Source organism: Ciconia boyciana, chromosome 4 (genome assembly GCF_034638445.1).
Source record: "Ciconia boyciana chromosome 4, ASM3463844v1, whole genome shotgun sequence".
Taxonomy (NCBI): domain Eukaryota; kingdom Metazoa; phylum Chordata; class Aves; order Ciconiiformes; family Ciconiidae; genus Ciconia; species Ciconia boyciana.
In genome coordinates, this window is record NC_132937.1 from 14,024,727 (window position 1) to 14,047,404 (window position 22,678).

The 22,678-nt window shown below is 40.0% G+C and overlaps 1 protein-coding gene and 1 long non-coding RNA gene across 2 annotated transcripts; one reads left to right on the forward strand and one right to left on the reverse strand.

Moving 5' to 3' along the window:
• Positions 1–9,503: 9,503 nt before the first annotated feature.
• LOC140651142 (iron-sulfur cluster assembly 1 homolog, mitochondrial-like) lies at positions 9,504–14,612 on the reverse strand. The gene is made up of 4 exons (XM_072860278.1): positions 14,451–14,612; positions 12,857–12,910; positions 10,996–11,101; positions 9,504–9,805 (listed from the first exon to the last, which is right to left on the reverse strand). The coding sequence occupies exons 1-4, from the start codon at positions 14,556–14,558 to the stop codon at positions 9,657–9,659; spliced, it is 417 nt and encodes a 138-aa protein (XP_072716379.1). The 5' UTR covers positions 14,559–14,612; the 3' UTR covers positions 9,504–9,656.
• Positions 14,612–20,658, forward strand: LOC140651143 (uncharacterized). Its single transcript, XR_012042285.1, has 3 exons — positions 14,612–14,738; positions 15,475–15,549; positions 19,944–20,658. It is a non-coding gene; the product is annotated as an uncharacterized lncRNA (long non-coding RNA).
• Positions 20,659–22,678: the final 2,020 nt, after the last annotated feature.

Consider the following 22,678-nt stretch of genomic DNA (forward strand, 5'->3'; position numbering starts at 1 on the left):
CCATCCCAGCCAGACTCAGTACAGAGTCACAGTTTGGTAGCCATTGATCTGTATACAATACAAAAAATCATCCTTGCCACTAAGATCTTACAATCTAAACAAAGGATAAGAAGTAAACAAGGGCTAGAGATAAAAGCAAGATGATAATATAAGATATAATGAACTGCGTTCCCAGCACTCCAGAATAATGACAGTATTCATTCCCTTTGGATTGATTTGTATCATGCATAGATGTTTCTTTTCTGATGTTTATAACAGATTGTAGATGTCAACCGCTCCATGAAAAAAATCTCAAATTTTCCTACTTCATGCCCTGATTAATAAAATTGTCCAAAACTAGTTTAAAAACGTAATTTGCCTGGAACGATGTGTAAGGCTATGTATATAAAACAGATCACTAAGGGTGAGAAAGCAAATCTAAGGAAGCTGTAACATTTTGGATCCCCCTGTTTATCTTATGTCAGCACCCAGTGCCAGCCAATCTCTTACTAGGAAGTTGCAAAGATGATGCACTAAATCACGAGAAGGATGTGATATCTGCTTGCTGTCATATGCTATTAGGTACTGGATCCAAATATTATGCAGTAAAAGTCATTTTATGTCACTGAAAACTCAGAGAAACTGAGCATTTCTGTATAGATGTAAATAGAAACTTAGAATAGAATAGAAACTATTTGAGGCAGAATGCCAGTTGATGAGATTGCAATTGAAAAAAAGTGGCTTTTTGGTTTATTCAGATATTATTCAAAGATTATGAAACAAAGAAAGCAAGTGAAGTGCTTCCATTAAGATAAATGGGTATTAAAGGAGACACAATCTAAAGTACAAAATAGAATCAGATACCTGGCTCTTACTGACCTTCTGACCAAATGTACTGATACATACAGCACCACTGAGAAACAAACAAAATAATATTTCCATTTATACTATGCACATAAGACAAATAATTATTTTTCTCAGTACAGTGGCAAATGATAGCATCTGAAATACTATGCCCATAAATACTGAGCTTGTAACATTAAACTGCTATAAGTTCTGATATGAATTCTTTTTTTGCTACAAAAATTCAGTGCAGATGTACCTGTGAGACTTAAAAATTAATTTGTATTTTCTTGTTAGACATCATTCCATCAAAGCCTAGAATACCTTTTCACTCTGACAATGCCACTATACATATCAAAGAGGGTTTTGAACAAATAATTCAGTACTGTAGAGGTACCTAGCTAATCATTTTACAAAAAAACCTGAGGATAAAAGAAAGTAGATGGCACAGAAAACCTGCAAACTGGTTATATGCTGTTATAGTACTCACTTTCCAACCAGGAGAGAACAATTGTCTATCCTGCTCTGTATCTTCTGGCAGTATATCATTCCCTGTTTGACCCATTGTGCCTTCGCTGTGCTGAAAAAAGAAAAGAAAGTTTAATTATTACTTAAAAGATGTGAAAATTATAGTGAAACAGAATTAAAAGAGGAAAAAATGAACAGGAAAAATACAAATGCCCAAAATTAGGCAGATAGTGAATGGGTCAATCCCTTATTCCCAAGACAGTGTCCTATAAGTTAAAAATATGCCTTTTCTATTATGCATCACAGTACTTTGCCCAACAGAGTTTAAAACCTTCTCAAAGAGGACAGGATTTCTCACTTTCCTTGTGAGATGAGTCTTAGGCCAAGGGGTTTCAGCAGCAAGTTCATCCTAAAATGCTAAGTTTTCCTTCCTTGGCTTCATTCTTTTTTTTCCTGGTTTCCCTTTTCCTGCCATAAACAAATCCCCTGCTCGCTTGCTGCCTACTCACTCTCATAGACAACCATTTTTCTCTCCTTCAGTTATATTTTGCCAAGATTCACTGTCGCCTTTTAAGTTTGCTTTGTGGGTTTCATAATACCCTTCTGCTGTTGATACACTCTACCCTGAATGTCTTTCCCACCCCAAGAAGGTCGAAGGCAAGCTGAGAAGAATCCCCCAGGGGTTTCTTGCTCTGGGTGATGGCCTACAGGTTGCTGACATCCCAGTTAAAACTTGGGCCCATCCCACCCACCATGGTTCCAGCCGTGGGCCCTGCCATGCACCACCCACAAACCACTGCGCTCCCACAGGGAGAATGGTGAGATGGAGTTCATTAGGAAAGGAGGAAAACCACCGCTGTAAGAAACACTCCTTGGCCAGAGCCCTGCCACCCCAGGGCCTGTGAGGATGGCAGGCTCAGCTGCCCCAGAGACATCTCAGAGGATGTCCTCAGCCACAGGCCTCGAGTTTCTGCCACCCTCACAGTGGCCTCACAGAGCCCTGTGCCACTGGGGAGTGGGGCCCTAAGGGTTGCATTTTTAGAGATGCATGTATGTAAATCCTCTTTATTATGACATGGGCCTAATTATAACACAGCCCTGTTCTAACTAGCTTAACTAATGCCCTGGTATCACAAATTTCAGTAACACACAGGATGACATACATGTCGCTCTACCATGAATAATTTTCTTTGAAATTTTCAAAACCTGCAATACGCAACTATTGCTCCGAGTCTTTTTATACTACTTTACAGTTCTTCCATGGGCTACGTCTATCAAATGAGAATGGCAAAGACCTCTGTTAAATGTTTAATAATATTTGGTTTTAAGGGTTATAATGTTCTAAATTATTTGTAGAAACCAGAAGTTCTTCATAAAAAGAATATTGTAAGAGACAGCTTACAATGTGCTTGCAGCATATATTTCAAGCTCCCAAGGAAATGGGCAGATGATCCCTAGCTCATCTTGATATGGTAATTTAAGTAACCTACACTCACTATATAGTTATTTGTCACTTTGCTGGAGTTTTCCCACATTTTAGCAAAAGAAAACAGGTGCCTCTCTTGGAGCAACTAAGTGCATAACGCAACATATTAACATAAATTCATCCTCATCAACTGAGGTTCAGGCACTTGTTTCCCAAATCTGCTGGAGGAGTGGTAACCTCAGAGGGGTGAGTACACAGGAACTTCCCAAAATAATTTCAGCAAGATTTGCCACAGGTTTTTCTGTTTGGTTGAATCTCAGTTCATAGCTTGAATAGTAAAGGCTGCAATTTGGGAAATATATATCTCAAGGAGAAGCAATGTGTGATTTCTCTTTTTAACAAAGTTTCCAAACAGCAGTTTTAAAATTATTACTATTTACACTTGAGTATTGGATTTTTTTGTATTCATTAAAAATTCACTAGAAAAAAAACTTTGATTATACAGTTCAACCAGCTCTAATTTTCAAACATGAGGACGGTACTCTGCAAATCTCTTATGAAAATGGAGGATGACAGTTTCCAGGAGGGACTGAAGCACATAACACCTATGTGCTTCATAAGATCCCACAACATTAAGTCCATTAGTACCTTGCCTTTTCTCCTCATTTGATTACTTGTTTACATTTAAGCTTCTTCTGTTAAACAAGCACAAGAAAGGAAAGAATATAATTAACAGCAAAGTAATCTAATGTAAACACAGTTTTGCCATACTTCATACAACAGGTCTATGCAAATGATTCACCATGAACAAATAGAAGACTAAAACAGATGTCTGAAGAAGTAAGTGGCTGGGTGGAAATCCTCTGTGTGAAATGAATTCTACTACTCAGGTTATTTCAAATATTTGGAGGCTGACTCATTGTTTCATTAGATAATAAGGGGAATTTATTCCTGCTATCTAGACCTGGTTTCAGTAAGATACAGAAGGAAATTATTACTATGCAATACAATCATTATGCAATCAGTAAAAACCCAAAATAAGTAAGGTGTAGGGAATGAGAGTATTTCTGCTGTGAATGGAGACTATACAGTCTCATTAGATTCTTTGCCCCATTGGACTGCATCATTCCAACAAGGAACTTCTGTTATCCTGGAGATTAAAGCTAACAATCAGAAACAAATCTGCAGTAATTTGGAGTCAGACGCAACAGTAATGAAGTACATTAGCACACTACTAGCAGGTAGAGGAATGCTTAAAAAAACCCCAAACAAACAAAAACCCCAATGCTTTAATAGTAAAAAGAATTGCCCTTGGACACAGCTGGTCAGCAAACTATGCTCTGCTTGTCTGTTACTTTTTGCATCAGGAGATCTAAAGCGATTTGATATTCTGCATTTCTACAGCCAACAGTCATCCTTCAAGAACAGATAAAAAGCACAGGATTAAATACACAGAAGGACAAAAAGCACAACTTAAAAATTGTTATCATCAGTATAAGCAAAAGTACTTCAGTATACAATAGGAAATTTAGAACATGGGTATCAGGAGAGAAGTGATTCTTGTTTTGAAATGGATGGACTAGAAACTTGCTGTCACTCTGTGGCAATAAGCATCTGTTCCCATGAACTACTATTTAAAGTCAAGCCTATGAAAAGAAGCAGTGGTTAGGACACTGCAGCTGGACATGGTCTAGGACTCTTGGATTCCAGTTTGAGGGCTTGGTGAGCACTATTACTAGTTTGTGTCTATTACTGCAGTATCATAAAGAACGTATCTACCAAGTGGCCATGCAGACAGGGCAAGTGCAATAGTGGTATAGTTAGCACATTTTTCCACTAGTGAAGTTGCTGATTTAAATAAATGGGGAGAATAATATTCACAATAAGAAACAAACAAATAGAAACAACCTATGGCAGATGGGATTTAACTCCAAAAAATTGTACACTTCTTCAACATTAAATTTTACAGTCCCATTACTTCCATCTTATTTTTGAGTTCAAATTCATTCTGTCCCATCATCTGTTGTTAGAATGACTTGCATATTGAACTTTCCAACATTTTCCTAAACAAGCCTTTCTTCTTCCTGAGCCAGAGAGAGCTATAAAGGGGTGGATCAGGTACAGTGACTCACTGCAATTGACCCTGTGCAAGTAGTGTGGTGTGGGGGCTTCTTTTGTTTTTTTGTTGTCGGATTTTTTTTAAAGTTTTATAAGAATTCCAATAGAAAGATCTCTGTCGCATTTCCAGGCTCTTGACAACATTTGGTGGTCTCTCTCAATCTCCCCAGTATCACAAATACATCTCTAGCATATTTCTAAAATGTATTACTTTCCCTCAACATTCTGAATCTTCACATAACAGGAAAGTGGAATTTAAAGATGAACAGACCCAAAACATGGCATAAACATTATAGACTAAGGCATATTAGTATCATTAGATAGCACTGATGTGGAATGGCCAGGATATTTCATTGATTCATAGAATGGCTTGGGTTGGAAGGGGCCTTTAAATATCATCTAGTCCAACAGGGGGGTTGTGAGCAGGAACATCTTCCACTAGATCAGGTTGCTCAAAGCCCCATCCAACCTGACCTTGAACACTTCCAGGGACGGGGCATCCACAACTTCTCTGGGCAACCTGTTCCAGCATCTCACCACCCTCATTGTAAAAAATTTCTTCCTTATATCCAATCTACATCTACCCTCTTTCAGTTTAAAACCATTACCCCTTGTCCTATCACAACAGGCCCTGGTAAAAAGTCTGTCCCCATCTTTCTTATAAGCCCCCTTTAAGTATTGAAAGGCCGCAATAAGGTCTCCCCAGAGCCTTCTCTTCTCCAGGCTGAACAACCCCAACTCTCTCAGCCTGTCCTCATAGGAGAGGTGTTCCAGCCCTCTGATCATTTTCGTGGCCTCCTCTGGACCCGCTCCAACAGGTCCATGTCTTTCTTGTACTGGGGACCCCCAAACTGTACGGAGTACTCCAGGTGGGGTCTCACGAGAGTGGAGTAGGGGGGGAGAATCACCTCCCTCAACCTGCTGGCCATGCTTCTTTTTATGCAGCCCAGGATACGATTGGCTTTCTGGGCTGCAAGCACACATTTTTTCATCCACCAGTATATCCCCAAGTCCTTCTCTGCAGGGCTGCTCTCAATCAGTTCATCCCCCAGTCTGTATTGATACTGGGGATTGCCCTGACCCAGGTGCAGGCCCTTGCACTTGGCCTTGTTGAACTTCATGAGGGTCACATGGGCCCACTCCTCAAGCCTGTCAAGGTCCCTCTGGATGGCATCCCTTCCCTCCAGCAAATCAACTGCACCACTCAGCTTGGTGTCATCTCCAAACTTTCTGAGGGTGCACTCAATCCCACTATCTCTGTCATTGATGAAGATATTAAATAGTATTGGTCCCAGTACGGACCTTTGAGGGACACCACTCGTTACTGGATTCCACTTGGACATTGAGCCATTGACTGTAACTCTTTGGATGCGGCCATCCAGCCAATTCCTTATCCATCTAACAGTCCATCCGTCAAACCCATATCTCTCTAATTTAGCAGCAAGAATGTTGGGGGGATCGTATCAAAGGCCTTACAGAAGTCCAGGTAGATGACATCCGTAGCTCTTCCCTTGTCCACTGATGCAGTCCCTCCATCGTAGAAGGCCACCAGATTAGTCAGGCATGATTTGCCCTTGGTGAAGCCATGTTGGCTGTCTCTAATCACCTTCCTGCCTTCCATATGTTTTGATATGTCTTCCAGGAGGATCTGTTCCATGATCTTACCATGCACGGAGGTGAGGCTGACTGGTCAGCACTTCCCAGGTTCCTCCTTTTTACCCTTTTTAAAAATGGGTGTGATGTTTCCCTTTTTTCCAGTCACTGGGGACTTCACCTGACTGCCATGACTTTTCAAATACGATGGAGAGTGGCTTGGCAACTACATCAGCCAATTCCCTCAGGACCCTGGGATGCATCCCATTGGGTCCCATGGACTTGTGTATGTTCAGGTTCCTCAGGTGGTCTCGAACCTAATCTCCTATGATGGGAGGGACTTCGCTCCCCCTTAGGTTCAGGGGCTTGAGAGATGTGGGAAGAGAGATTACCATTGAAAACTGAAGCAAAAAAAAAAAAAGATTTGATTCTCCCACTCAAATTGCCTATCTGATTAAAAAACCCCACACCTTTTATGTAAACAGTTACTTTGACTGAAGTAATTTTAATTAATTAATGTACCAAAATGATTTTTTTTGGCATATAGAAGTTTTTAAAATAAACATCTGCCTATTAGAATTTTTACCTGAGAACAGTGTGTGGAAAAGGGTAACAGAAGTCTATATATTAACAGCCCACCCTTCCAGTATGTGTAAATGTCTTCCTGCACTTGGTAGTTAATACTTTTTTTTTTTTGTAATATATTCTTATACTATTCCAATAGTGTTAATATTTGGAAGTATTAAATATTTCTCAGAAATATTAACTCAGTAACAGTAATGTATCTACTGGCCTAATGCTATGCCACAGTGCTTGTTTTTTCTTGTAAACAATCATCTCAATAGAGGAATATTTCACATTTACCAACAGGCAACATTTATTATTATAACTGAGAACTCTACATACAGTATTACACAAAGTTATAATGGACCAATCAACAAACTCATGTTCCTGTATAACTGTTATTAGCACTTTTACAAATGTTTAATATATTGTGCATTAGGTGTTTTAGTAAATTGACAAATGAGGACATTATTTCAATGAGTGCAAGCTTGTACTGAAGACATATACACAAAACACATGAAAGTATGCTAAATATGCCAAAAGCCTAAAAACACCTCAAAACAAAATTAAATAAAGCAACAGCATTCTTAACAACCACCAGTGTTACATTCCTAGTCCTATCTTCTAACAAGAAGCAGAGAAGTGCAATCTGAAAAAAAATGCCCTTTATCTTTGAGCTTTAGACATACCACCTCAACTATATCACATTAACTGGATTTTTTTTTTCAGCAAGACTGAAGGACTTACGGCATTATAAATTTACCTAGCCAGTGTATTACTAGTTCTTCCTGAATTACTATATAAAATAAAGTAACAGTGTGTAACAGTTGACTATTAAAGGAACAAGTGTTTTTCCATCACAAAGTGATATAGTATGTAATTAAAATTCATGTATGTAATATTAAACTATACCTGTGGAAATTTTGACTTTCTATTCCTGTGCACTAAAAATATATCAAGAACGATTTTATTTTCATTTTTAGTCTTCCCTCTACACCTTTCCCTCAAGCATGGTCTACCTAGCTGCATTCTTATCTCTTCAGCATGTTAGTACTCCAAAGTTGTCATATCCACATCTACAAACAATTCTCTAGACCAGTGTAACCTCTGGATTTTCCAGCTTCAGTATTCAGTTCCCTCCCATCTTAATGCCTTCCTGTCTGACTATAATATCATGGTCCCTGTTGTCTACTACATTTCATTTCTACTCTTTTGAATAACTGTTCAGATCAGTTGCCTAGACAGACAAGTTATCTTTTCTTCTGCACAAGTGAATAGTTTAGCTAAACAATGTCACTTTTAGACAATCAGGGAAACAGGGATATAAAGAGGACGGAATGATAGTAGCTTTAGGGAAGGCCCATAGAGAGGTTTCCACTTCTGCCTGAGCACCAGTGGAGGAAGTGATGAAGACTTATCAGCTTGAAAGGAGGACTGGCTTGCAGAAGAACAACTCTGATTACAAGAAAATAAATTAGTTTAATTTCCAAAGAAAAAAATGGCCTCCTATAATCATAGGATTTTAATTATTGACTGTATTAATTTAAAAAAAATAGAAGCCTTTTAAAATTATAAATTGTTTTCCTGTTAGCAAGTTAATCTCATGAGAAGTTAAACAGAAGTTACCAAAAGCTTTGTAAGTGGAAAAACCCTAGTACTGAGTCAACTTGCTAAATAGAGCAAGTTGTAACAAAATTAGTAACAAACATTACTACAGATAGCTAACAAGTTATGAGATTCCTTCCTCTAAAAAAAAAGTTCATAGCTTTTTGTGCACAGACAGCATATGAGAATATATACACATTCTGTGAACACCGGGAATCAGAATTTGAAGGCAGTTTTACCAGTTTTGTGATTTAAGTCAGTCAAGACAAATAGAAACAACAGAAACACGAGAAGCCTGTATATATTCTGCTTTAATATTTCAGTGCCTGAATATATTTTGTTCTTGAAAACCACTCAGTAACTACAGCAGAGACTGTGCCTTCGACAAGGCAAGGAACAAGACTGAAGTTGGGTTAGCATATTTTGAACTATTACTATTAGGAGTGCTATGGCAGCCTACTGTTAAATTTGCACATGAACTGCTTTCTGGACTTACCTAGATTTATGGGAAAATAAACCACCAGACAAGTCTACACATAAAAACATCAGAAACCTAATAAAACAAATTATTTATCTACATAATCATAGTGAACTTTGAAGCTGAGGAGTGTGTGTCTGTGTATATAAATATTTAAACACACATAAAGAGAAAAAAAATGGTGGGTGGTTTTGTTTTTTTTTCCAACTCAAAGCAGAATAGGCAATATATTATTGCAAATGGCTTTCGGATGGGGAAGTGCAAGTGGAGTGGACAAAGAAAATAGCAAAGGAAAAGAACAGTGAGATTTTACTTCCATGGTACATGAAAACACAGAAATGCTACAGCACTTAACATTCTTACCTTCTGGGTCCCAATTAATCACAAATTGCAGTGTAAAAAACATCAGTGCAGGGATTTAACACACAATTTAAATTTTCAAAATTAATTAACTTTATTTTCCTTAATGGCATCTACACTTTGCACAGCCCAAGAACCTGAAGAAAATGCATTTGCTTTTGAAAGCCACATATTCAACAAGTGTTTTGTGGCTTTCAAAGTCAAAGAAATATTCCTGAAATTTCAAATGTTAAAGCTTTCTCCACAGCCACATGTTCCTTTGATGTTTGGATTATTGAAGACAAATTCACTGGATAGTTTGTCTTCCACATAGTCCATTTCAGTTCCTAGAAGTGTCAGCTGTGCTTTCTTCTCAATAAAGATTCTAATCCCTTAAAGACAACAAAGAAAAAAAAATATTACATACAGCAAAACTGTTCATCATTCACTTTGAAATGTTGTTCCAACCAGTGATAAAAGCGGAAGCTAAATACAAAAATCCGTCAATATACAAAAATCCGTCAATATACAAAAATCCGTCAATATACCTCATTTTCCCTACCCTAAGGTAGGGCTTTTTTTTTTTTTCCTCCTCAACTCTAGCTACAAAATCCTAGCAACAGTCTAGTGCTGCTATTTGTGTACATGTGCACATTTATTTTCATTCGGATTTAAAACCATGATACCCAGAGTAATCAGTTGTAGAACTTGGGAATGAATCTCAGCTTTGATACTTCCTTTCCCATGCATTATAGTCAGTAACCCATTTACTACTGTTCTTAAAGCCTGTGCATCCAACAAGATGTAATAAATAAATAAAAAATAATCCCTAAAAACCAACTGAAACCAACTTTCATGCTTGACAAAAATATCACTGAGAGAAGTTTCTATAAAAATTGGAAAGATGTATGGAACTTTCAGTACTTTAACAATAGACCTATGATGGGACTACTCAATGAAATTATCAGGCAGCAAGCCTAAATACCAAGCTAAGAAAACAGTTTCAAACATAATGCTTAATACAAATTATAGAATGCATTGTCACAAAACAACATCAAGATCAAAAGCATAAAGACATTAAAAAAAAAAGTAAATTATAAGGCTAGTTATAGAAGACAGTTGGGAAAACTCTTTGCAAATAAAACCTTTACTTTGCCAATCCTTATTTTAGGTATGTTAGTAAAGTATCCTTCTGTCCATGCCTTGTTCTGTATTCTCTCAGATATTTGCTATTGGCCACCTCCAAAGACAGGAATAAAGGGCTAAGCCATTTATTCTGACCCAGTACAGAGACTTTGTTGTTGTTATCATAAGGAACTCCAACTTAACCCAACATGAGCATGAAATGAAGGTTGTATCAAGGATATTCCTTGTTTCCTCTACAAAGCTGCAGATTTTAACTGACTGATTACTTTTACATCTTCACAACAGAAACTAAGGTGACAACTCCTATAACAGAACACTAGAACCTTTTACAATAACTTGTTACTTTGAAGTCCTAACCTGCCCCTTGGCAAACCTGTAATTAGGCTATTCTCCCCCTCCCCCACCCCAGTTTTGCTTTACTGCATCAGAAACTTACCATCTTGAACTACTTCTTCATCAGAGTCTCCTTTTGACTTTGCATATTCTAGTGTGTAAGAAAGTCCATTGCATCCTCTTGTACGAACACCTACTTTCAAACCTACCTAAAATAAAACATTTTTTTAAACCTATTATTGAAGACCAAAATAAGAAGTATGCAGAACAACAAAAAGCTGACATTTATTCTCCCTTGCCTCAAGTCCAGTGCTAAAACAGAAGTGAACTAGTTTAATGGATTAAAAGGTAACATTTTTCTCTTATAAAATTGACTACCGAGGTAAAAGCAGACATCAGATGTTTGCTACAGTAGACCAAGCCCTAAAGCATGTTAAAAAAATCGAAGTAATGAACTGATGACACTCCTTGGTGCTTGATCTCATAAAAGTCAAACTTCAAAGACAGATGTTTTTGCGACTTCAAATGAAAGTTTATTCAGATCGCAATTCAGACGCTATTTTAAGATTGTTGACAGTAACATAATTATGAAGTTGTGAGGCCAAGTCAAGGGCAGTTGCTAGATTTTTACATAACTCTTATAATGACCATCAGAAATCTACTACTACAAAGTTCTGAAAACATTACTTTAAGATCTTCATTATCCACATTACCATTCACACTTAAAACTTAATCCTCTCCTTTTTGCAAGTAAGTTTATTCATTTACTGTGTTAATCAATGTTAAAGCACAACATAGTCAATATTTTTGTGGATAATGGATATGGATAATTTGCAATTATCCAACATGACCTTGTAAGTCAGAGCATCTATGCAAGTAAAGAGCTGAGAAAAGGTTGTAGAAGAGGTCGATACAGGTTGTTGAAAATTAACTGGAAAATTATTTGTACACAAGGATTTCCAAAAGTATCTGTACCACTTTCCACACACAAATGCTTCAGTACATAATTTGAAAAGTATAACAACAGTGGTTCCATAGATTATGATTAAAAACATATAAAAATGTATCGCTTGAAGACAAGTGGAATCTCAGACAAACAGCACTCGTTCTTTTCAGACTAAATACTCTCCTCTACAAGAAGGGCTAGAAATAATGGGTTGGAAAACATGAACACCATTTATAACAAGGGGGATGACTGATCAGCTAAGCTGTAGGCTTTGGGCTTCCTTAGGATGGTTTAAAATATTAGAATGAAGAGTCTAGTTAGTTGCAGATGTGCAGGAAGCAAAAGAAACAGTGGGTTTTATACAAAAGTTGAGGGAAATTATCTTCTTGAACTAGTACTTGCTGTAAAGAAGAAAACCTAATGCTTGCTTTTATAATGGTTAGAAAGCAAGACTGTCATCTTTTCTTCTTGGGAAGAGCACACATTCTCAATCAGCTATTTGTTGAAATACTGATTATTTACAAAAAAGACACAGTCTGGCAAATTTCATAAGAATGATACCTTTTCCAATGGGTATGAATCTAACATTATTATCTATTTCACAACCAGAATGCCTTCAAGAATTTAATAACATCTTAGTATCAACAGCTGAAGACCTTTAGCCCTACTGGAAGTCACCACTATGCCATACTAGAATAGTTGATTAAAATATGGCTTAGAAATATTTTTCAAGCTTAAGGTGGCTTTTTTTTTCCCTTCGGTTTTACCCATCTCAAAAGTAACTGTACAGTGAAAGGTCATTACAGTCAATTATTGTCTGCATTTTACTTTATATAGAAATGAAGCTTGATAGATAAACAAACTTATACAGTCCCCATCCAAAAAAAAAAAAAGACACCAACATCTCCAAGTTTTTCAGTGTTTATTTCAAGCTGCTAGGTTAGCCAGAGATGCTTCATAATAATCATCAGTGCTAATACTTTAGTATAATCTGCAAGATAGCCCTGTTTGCACTTACATGCTCAGGTTTATCTTTAAGAAGCTGTTTTATCTTCTGAACAGCTGATGGGGTCTGAAAGACAAATATATACATATGCTTGTATGTAGTTTAAAAAAAATAAAAATTCAAGTATGCTACACGCTTTGTAATACATGCAAGTCACACATTGCAAATAAAAAGTTCTTTGTGCAATTTAATTTTGTCTTAGTTTACAGTTAAGTTTTGTCTCCTATCTGCAAAGTCCACCTACAGCACCAACCATCTGACACTGTCAAACAGCCTTTCTTCTACTTGAAACTGATGCCTCAAGAAACATACTGCAAGATTACTACAACTCAATTAAACGGTTCTATTCTAGTCAAAATGTTGTCATATACGCATTACAGAAAAATCAGCCAGGCACAGAAATGTTTATTCCCTTCTCTTCCCATTAACTTATGAGTGGAACTATGACTTCACAGAAGATAAAATCATAGTTAATATAGATCTATCTAGTTGCTACAGAAATGCAAGACTACATACACAAAATATACATAGAAGTTTCCCTTACATGCTTACAAGTTTCCAAGATATTAAGTAAGGTGAAATTTCTTATTACTAGCAGATTCAAACACACAAAGCAAACTTCTACTAGATTTACATTAGAATACCTGTTCCAATTAGCACTATTAATGTTCAGTTGCTACAAGATCACTACAATACAGGAATTACCTGCCCAGGCAAACGACTGAACTAGACATAGTCTGCCCCCGTCAATGCAGAGGGCTGCACCTCCCTCTGGAGTAAGCCTTCCCAACTGTATGGCCTCTGCAATACTACCACAACTAGTAAATGCGCTTTCTCAATTAACACAGGGATACAGAGTCTCCTTGGGAACAACCTACTCGCCAGTTTCTGAACTGAATTTCCATTCTTCAGAATAAATATACCTCTTAGAGTGACTGTTCAAAACACCACCCCACATGAAAGTGACCGCACCACTCTTTTCCCCTTTTTCCCGCTGCCTGCCGGCCGTTATCAAGCCAGAGACTGCCCACCGCTAGCACACCACACCGCAGTTCGGATTTCTCCAAACCCCGACAGTCCCGCTTTCTCTAAGCATCGTCTCTACACAGGCGCAGATAAGGAAACACCAGTCTTCTCACCAGAAGCACAAACACCCCCGGCAAGCTCACAAGCGGGAATAGGTCCTTTCTACCTCCTTGTAGACCCTTCCTAGCGACCAAATCCTAACGTCAGCACGCAGCTGGCAACCTCGGAGGGTTAACAGCGCTCGCCCTCAGGCCTACGGCCCTGCGCAGCGGCAGCACTCAGAAGCGCCGAGCGCAGGTTCGCCTGCTGCTGGGCCAGGCGTGCAGCACCGCCAGTCACATACACAGGCTCGACAGCACGGCCCATGCCGTCCCACTGTCACTAGCAGCCTAGAGGCGTCGGCGTAGTATCTGGCTCGGGGCGGGCGGACGGTCAGACTGAGAGACACCCTTCAACCCAGCCCTGTCCGTGGCACAGTTCTAACGCCCGCTCTTAGGACAAAGGCACAGGTCAGAGAGGCCCGTGACCGGCATCCCACGGGGCAAGGTGGGGTGAGGCCCGCCACACCTCCAGCACTGACCAGGGTGAGGGCAGCGCGGGTTCCCTGAATCTTCCTCTTACTCACGGCCCGCACCGTAGCCCTCACGACAGACGAAGCCATGACCATCTCCGCCCCTTCCTCTCCCATCTGCCATGGACACAGCCGACATGACGCCACGACGCATAGCGTGCTCCCTGCGCCCAACCCCTATTGGACAGCAGCCCATGATTAGCAACTAGCAACGGCCCTGCCTCTTTCCCCGGCACGCCCCCGGCCATTACCGAGGGGGAGCTGTGCCGTCAACTGTTATAACCCCGCTGCCAAGCGGTGAGTACGTGCCTTTTTATTTTAAACTCTTAGACGTTGTGCACCCAGGAAAGGAAGGGCGTTGCACGCAGGAGGGCTGTTCGCAGAGATAAGTAGGCGGGTGGTGCTGAGACTTCGCCAGGGGAGCAGGAAGCCCTTCCCTTCAGGCCTCTACTGGCAGTCCCGAGGGGAAGGCAGGGAGAGGGAAAAAAAAAATATCTCCCCTTTGATTTTTTTCAGGAACAGCATCAGATACTAGTTTCTAACCTTATTCCACCCCCACCCCCCAGACTCCCACTAAAATCGAATTAGTATGTAGTCCACCTCTCCATGTCTACAAAAAAACATAAAGATTTATTGACGATAACATAGAGAAACATTTTAAAGCAGCTTGGCATAAGGCTATTCAATGTTAAACGTTGGCATCTTAGGCAAAATCTAAGCATAGAATAGTTTCGCTTTGGACAAATTATTTAAAGTATACAAAACCAGGAAACGGTCACCTGTAGGACAGGGTAAAGTTGATATATCACAGCTGGATAATGAATGCATACAGTATATGCATACAAGCAAATATTTTTTCCTCTGTATGTCCTCTTCCCCTTGAAACTTCCTCTTTTTTTGCTCCCCTTTCCTTCTGGATTTATGTCCAACAGTGGTTTGGTGACTGCGCTGTGGTCGCAGACTTCAGGCACTCTTCACCACTTACATGGGCCTAAGATGCATGCCTGATTCACACTCATGTTATTTCTTCCAGCCCCAGAAGATGCTGAAAGAACTGTATTCTGCCACTCCCAAACTGCTTGTGGCAGCCCTGTGGAGGTACATTCAGGTAACTTTTGATACTCGGGAGAAACCTTGAGAGCCTTGGCACAGGAAGAGTAATCACATTGCTTTAATTTGAATGATGGCTACACCAGAAGGAAAAAAAAAGCCTATTTTCCATTTCCTTTGACAGCATCCTTAAACATGCTAGACAATACTTTAAACCTATATTTACCTTTAATTTACAAAGTTCAAACACAAGCAACACTTCTGCATCTTATTACTGGATCTAGTTTGGGTAATGGACTCATTGCATGCTTAGACAGTTTTAAATAGCTTAATAGTAAACGTGCAGATTTTTTTTCATTTTTTTTTACATACATAATTATGCCACTCCTCTTTAACACTATGACTGAGGCATAGTACTTCTACCTCAAATATAAAAATCAAGATAGCAAATGTTAAAAAACCCCTGCATTTTCTTTAGCTACACAAAATATATGCAACTTGTGCACACGTTCTCATCTAAAACACACCTACTTGGGGGGGGGGTTAAACCTTCTATCAGCCTGAAGTTGGTGTCAGTAATATGTATACTTATAAACTTGAAGCTTCTGTATGAATGCAACAAATACATCATTCACAGTTTACTATGCAGATATGAAAAGCTTTACCTTCTTGTATTTCCTTAGTATGCTTCCAATCATCACACTTCAGTCACCTTTCTGTTGAATGTCTTGGCATAAAAAGAGTGAGTATGAGCTAGGAAAATAAAATAAAATTTAAAATAAAAACATTTAAATAAAATCTTAATAGATGACAAACCTGTTTTAAATATATCTATAAAACAAATCTCAGAATCACAGAATCACAGAATCGTATAGGTTGGAAAAGACCTTTAAGATCATCGAGTCCAACCGTTAACCTAACACTACCAAGACCACCACTATACCATGTCCCTAAGCACCTCATCCAAACGTCTTTTAAATACCTCCAGGGATGGCGACTCAACCACTTCCCTGGGCAGCCTGTTCCAATGCTTGATAACCCTTTCAGTGAAGTAAAATTTCCTCATATCCAGGCTAAACCTCCCCTGGCGCAACTTGAGGCCATTTCTTCTTGTCCTATGGCTTGTTACCTGGGAGAAGAGACCGACCCCCACCTCTCTACAACCTCCTTTCAGGTAGTTGTAGAGAGCAATAAGGTCTCTCCCCTGAGCCTCCTTTTCTCCAGGCTAAACCACCCCAGTTCCCTCAGCCGCTCCTCATAAGACTTCTGCTCTAGACCCTTCACCAGCTTCGTTGCCCTTCTCTGGACATAGCTCCAGCACCTCAATGTCTCTCTTGTAGTGGGGGGCCCAAAACTGAACACAGTATTCGAGGTGCGGCCTCACCAGTGCTGAGTACAGGGGCACGATCACTTCCCTAGTCCTGCTGGCCACACTATTTCTGATACAAGCCAGGATGCCATTGGCCTTCTTGGCCACCTGGGCACACTGCTGGCTTATATTCAGGCGGCTGTCAACCAACATCCCCAGGTCCTTTTCTGCCTGGCAGCTTTCCAACTGCTCTTCCCCAAGCCTGTAGCGTTGCATGGGGTTGCTGTGGCCCAAGTGCAGGACCTTGCACTTGGCCTTGTTAAACCTCATACAATTGGCCTCGGCCCATCGATCCAGCCTGCCCAGGTCCCTCTGTAGAACCTTCCTCCCCTCAAGCAGATCAACACTCCCGCACAACTTGGTGTCATCTGCAAACTTACTGAGGGTGCACTCGATCCCTTCATCCAGATCATTGATAAAGATATTAAACAGAACTGGCCCCAACACAGAGCCCTGGGGAACACCGCTTGTGACCGGCCGCCAACTGGAGTAAACTCCATTCACCACCACTCTTTGGGCCCGGCCATCCAGCCAGTTCTTTACCCAGCAAAGAGTACACCCATCCAAGCCATGAGCAGCCAGTTTCTCCAGGAGAATGCTGTGGGAAACCGTGTCAAAGGCTTTACTACAGTCTAGGTAGACAACATCCACAGCCTTCCCCTCATCCACTAGGTGGGTCACCTTGTCATAGAAGGAGATCAGGTTGGTCAAGCAGGACCTGCCTTTCCTGAACCCATGCTGGCTGGGCTTGATCCCTTGGTTATCCTCTACATGCCGTGTGATGGCACTCAGGATGATCTGCTCCATCAGCTTCCCCGGTACCGAGGTCATGCTGACAGGCCTGTAGTTCCCCGGGTCCTCCTTCCGGCCCTTCTTGTAGATGGGTGTCACATTTGCTAATCTCCAGTCAACTGGGACCTCCCCAGTTAGCCAGGACTGCTGGTAAATGATGGAAAGGGGCTTGGTGAGCACTTCTGCCAGTTCCTTCAGTACTCTCGGGTGGATCTCATCAGGCCCCATAGACTTGTGAGTGTCTAAGTGGTGCAGCAGGTCACTAACCATTTCCCCCTGGATTATGGGGGCTCCATTCTGGTCCCCATCCCCATCTTCCGACTCAGGGGGCTGGGTACCCAGAGAACAGTTGGCCCTGCTATTAAAGACTGAGGCAAAGAAGGCATTAAGTACCTCAGCCTTTTCCTCATCCTTGGTCACTGTGTTCCCTCCCCTGTCTACTAGAGGCTGGAGATTCTCCTTAGCTCTCCTTTTGCTGCTAATGTATATGAAGAAGTATTTTTTGTTGTCTTTTACAGCAGCAGCCAGATTGAGCTCTAGCTCAGCTTTGGCCCTTCTAATTTTCTCCCTGCACAGCCTTGCTACACCTTTGTAGTCCTCCTGAGTTGCCTGCCCCTTCTTCCAGAGGTCGTAGACTCTCCTCTTTTTCCTGAGTTCGCGCCAGAGCTCTCTAGTCAGCCAGGCCGGTCTTCTTCCCCGCCGGCTCGTCTTTCGGCACCTGGGGACAGCCCGCTCTTGTGCCTTTAGGACTTCCTCCTTAAAGAATGTCCAGCCTTCCTGGACTCCTTTGCCCTTTAGGGCTGCCTCCCAGGGGACTCTGTCGACCAGTCTCCTAAACAGGCCAAAGTCTGCCCTCCGGAAGTCTAAGGTGGCAGTTTTGCTGACCTCCCTCGCTGCTTCTCCATGAATCAAAAACTCTATCATTTCGTGATGACTCTGCCCAAGACGGCCTCCAACCATCACATGGCTCACAAGTCCTTCTCTGTTTGTGAACAAGAGGTCCAGTGGGGCACCTTCCCTAGTTGGCTCACTCACCAGCTGTGTCAGGAAGTTATCTGCCACACACTCCAGGAACCTCCTAGACTGTTTCCTCTCTGCTGAATTGTATTTCCAGCAGATATCCGGTAGGTTGAAGTCCCCCACAAGAACAAGGGCTAGCGATCGTGAGGCTTCTCCCAGCTGCTTATAGAATAGTTCATCTGTCTCCTCATCCTGGTTGGGTGGTCTGTAACAGACTCCCACCACAATATCTGCCTTGCTGGCCTTCCCCCTGATTCTTACCCATAGACACTCCACCCTATCATCACCATCATCGAGCTCTAAACTATCCAGACACTCCCTAACGTGTAGGGCTACCCCACCGCCTCTCCTGCCTCGCCTATCCCTCCTGAAGAGTTTATAGCCATCCATCGCCGCACTCCAGTTGTGCGAGTCATCCCACCACGTTTCCGTGATGGCAACCATATCATAGTTTTCCTGGTGTACAATGGCTTCCAACTCCTCCTGCTTGTTGCCCATGCTGCGTGCATTGGTGTAGAGGCACTTCAGCTGGGCTGTTGTCCGTGTTTCCTTCATAGAAGAACACCCCTTGTGTGCTTTGAGGCGTTTCACTGGCATTTCCCTCTTGGCTCCTATTGCCTCAGTATCCCCTAGCTCAACTCTGTTCGACTTTGGCTGTGCCCCAGTGTACCCCGCACATCTCAGAGACACCACAACTAATCTCACCACAACAGTTAAATTGGGAGAGTTGGATTTGTGGTCTTAAGATATGAACATGGTAACTTTTTAAAAGGAAGATGAATTAAGATAATCTAGTAGTTATATAGCTATCTAACTAAGATTAAATAGCTAGATTAGGTAAATTAAGCTATATAGTTGACCTTGCTTGGTTTAATCTTAAATAGCAGTAGCTATTGCTGAAGCATAGTCAAAATACACCTCAAAGCTTATTTTTTATAACATAATAACAAATTAAAAGCAGAGGTAAATTTTTTAACTGTTAAATCTTCACAATTATACAAAAACATTCTTTCACGTTACTGCAAATGAGAATGCAGGTAGGTTCATCTCTTTGTCCTCCTTAGTCTCCAGATTAAAAACCAGGGAGCATAACCAAGGAGAAAGGGTAGGAGAAATAGCTGTTGCACTGAAAACTTCATATTCCAGAATCTCACGACCTCAGTTTCTTCTTTTCCATCTCTGCTAGTGAAAGACTGGCAAGCTTGAAGCTAGAAAGACAGTTAACTGTGCTGCATTTATGAAACAGAACTTCTTCTTTCTCCTTTTTTCAGCACCAATAACTACTGATAGCACAAGACATATCGACTTGGGAAACATGGACACCAAGAACACAGGGAATTGCTGCAAAACAAGACAATAGTGGTTTTGGTTTTTTTTATAAGCAGCACAAGTGAATAGTACTATCAACTCACTTACTGACTAGCCTTCTGTAACATTAGAGGGACGGAGTATAGGGGTGGTACAGAAGAGATCTTTCTGCAGCTTTCCAAAGGCTGAAGGGCTGCTAAGGAGAAGCACAATCATTCCAGAAAGACCCTTCCAAAGATTACTGCATCACAGTAAAATGAGTGAACATGCAGAGGCTTCTACAGCTAAGCCATCTGACATCCCTAAACATATCACTTCCCAGGAGGTAACAAACAGGATGAAGTAGCGAGTTAGAAACTTCCAATGAAAAAAAACCATACTGATGCTACAGAATTATGAGCATCTCAATTTTAATATGAATTCTCTCCCTTCCCTAAACATAAATGGCTAAAGACATGCTAGGTACTTAGTGGGTGCTAAATCTCTGCTCTATCCCCAGGAGTGTTTATTACTGAAATTTGTCAGAAGGCAATGTTAGGAGCAATCTGACTTTATACATTCTGTTCAACAGAAGGCATTTGCTTTTTGATCTTCTAAATTATTGATTAGCAATTATTATATTTATTAGTATTACTTTAGTTGTAAACTATTAATTTAGTTAACTATTAGTTTTGATACTGTTCTTTTTCTAGAAACTTTTTTAATGCAGTGGCTTTTTCAGATTTTTTTTTTTTTGGTGGAAGGTTATTCCTTTGATAATATACTTGCATAAAGTGAGCACGATCTTGGATATCAAGAATGTTATTAAGAATTAACTCACTTTAATTTTCAATCCCTTTCTTAAGATTTTACAACAAACTAAGTTTTAATAAGCAATCCATCAGATATGTACACCTCATTGACTGTGTTTATTCTGTGTCATGGATCATTCTGTTAGTTATCACTATGTTCTTTAACTACTGTTTAGGCAAACATGCATTTATTGTTTAGTTGTTTAATACTTGCAATATATAACCCAAGTTTGGGGGGGTTATTTTAGGACTGAGATTAGTAACAATATAGAATTTATAGTTGGATAAGCAAGCAGCAGCTCCACAGTGAGAAGACTGGGGATCTGCAGAATGAGCTTCCATTCAGATGTGAGTTTAGTGATTTCACAGTTGAAAACTTAACAGTTAAACTACAAAATACCACAAACAGAAGAGGATGAGTATGTGTAAAGTATTTTTTGTTTGGCTTTGGTTTTTTGAAATAAATATCTTCTATCTTTAAAGTGAGATGATGCTGCTGTCCCTTGGAGGTTTATATATTTCATTCCCATCAGCAAAAATTGAAGATAATTCTGAACATAATTCTACCATGTCAGCCTCTGTATTTTCTTGGGAAATGAATAAAAGTACAATATGCTTATTTTTGAGGGGAAAAACTGACTTAGTTTTATATGAAAAATATGCTATAGAAAAAGTTTAAATTATTTTTTGTTTGTTGCTGGCTAAGATTTTTCTTGAAAATATGGTGAGGAAAAAATACAAAAGAAATCTTTTGGAAAACTCACACATCTAGAAATTTATAGATGGATGGTTACAGATGCACGAAACCCCAAATAGGAGTTAGGAGCCCAGGTCTCTAAGGCCACTTTGGAAATTCCAGGTTTCATCTTCATTAAAAATAGTTGAGGAAAGAAAAATAATTAAACATGACACATTTCAAAGAACAGAGATAATTCTAATAAGTTATCATTAATTCTAAATTTAAATCAATAATACTGAAACCTAAGTACAGTGTAAGAAGAAACACAGAAACTTAGGCCTGAATTTTGATTTATTTTATTTTATTTCAAAGTCATAAATAACAGTGATTTCAGTTTTACTATGTAATTAATTCTTTCCTAAACAAGATAAGATAGTATCCTGCTATCTGGCTCTGGAAGGACTTCAAGTAAAGCTCAAATTGATTATACTAATTAAATCTGTGGCTGTTAGAAGGATCCTCTTCACATTTTATGAAAAAGGAAATTGGTTTTCCCCAACTGCCCAATATAATTTTTCTAATCCTTAACGAAGTTTTGTCTGTATCTCCAAGGCCATGAAAAAGATTCGTAGCAGCATCAAAACAGGACTGACCTGTTAATCTTCTCTTTCCTGTACACAAGCTCAGCAGCTAATGAACTCTCATAAAATCACAGAAGGGGAAAAACAAAACAAACGCCCTCAATGACACTGCTTGCCCACAGAGATTTTTTACAGATTTACTAATGTCCATGTTTTCAGTTCTCTACAGAAAAAAAGTTTGCAAATACAACTGTAGCAGTCTACAAACATTTGAAATGCTTTTATACAAGAATTCAGTAAACAGTCAACATTAATAAATACTATTTCCTCCTTCAAAATTCCATTTTTGAAGAAAAGGTATTTGGCTTACACACAATTATAGTGCATTTTAAAAGGGTCAGGTTGAGTGATAAAACCTTGAAAATTGTCCATTTTTTAGTACCTACCCTTATCTATATGTATTGGATTTACGTAGCAAGGTTTTGGTAGCAGGGGGGGCTGCAGGGCTGGCTTCTGTGAGAAGACACCAGAAGCTGCCCCCATGTTGGACAGAACCAGTTCCAGACGGCTCCAAGATGGACCCGCCGCTGGCCAAAGCTAAGCCAATCAGCAACAGTGGTAGCGCCTCTGTGATAACATATTTAAGA

Coding starts and splice junctions, on each gene's coding strand:
- LOC140651142 (XM_072860278.1), bottom strand. CDS start 14,558: ATGGGAGAGGAAGGGGCGGAGATGGTCATGGCTTCGTCTGTCGTGAGG. Junction 12,911..14,450: donor CCCGCGCTGCCCTCACCCTG/GTCAGTGCTGGA, acceptor TTTGTCTTTCAG/ACCCCATCAGCTGTTCAGAA. Junction 9,806..10,995: donor TGAAGAAGTAGTTCAAGATG/GTAAGTTTCTGA, acceptor GTTGTCTTTAAG/GGATTAGAATCTTTATTGAG.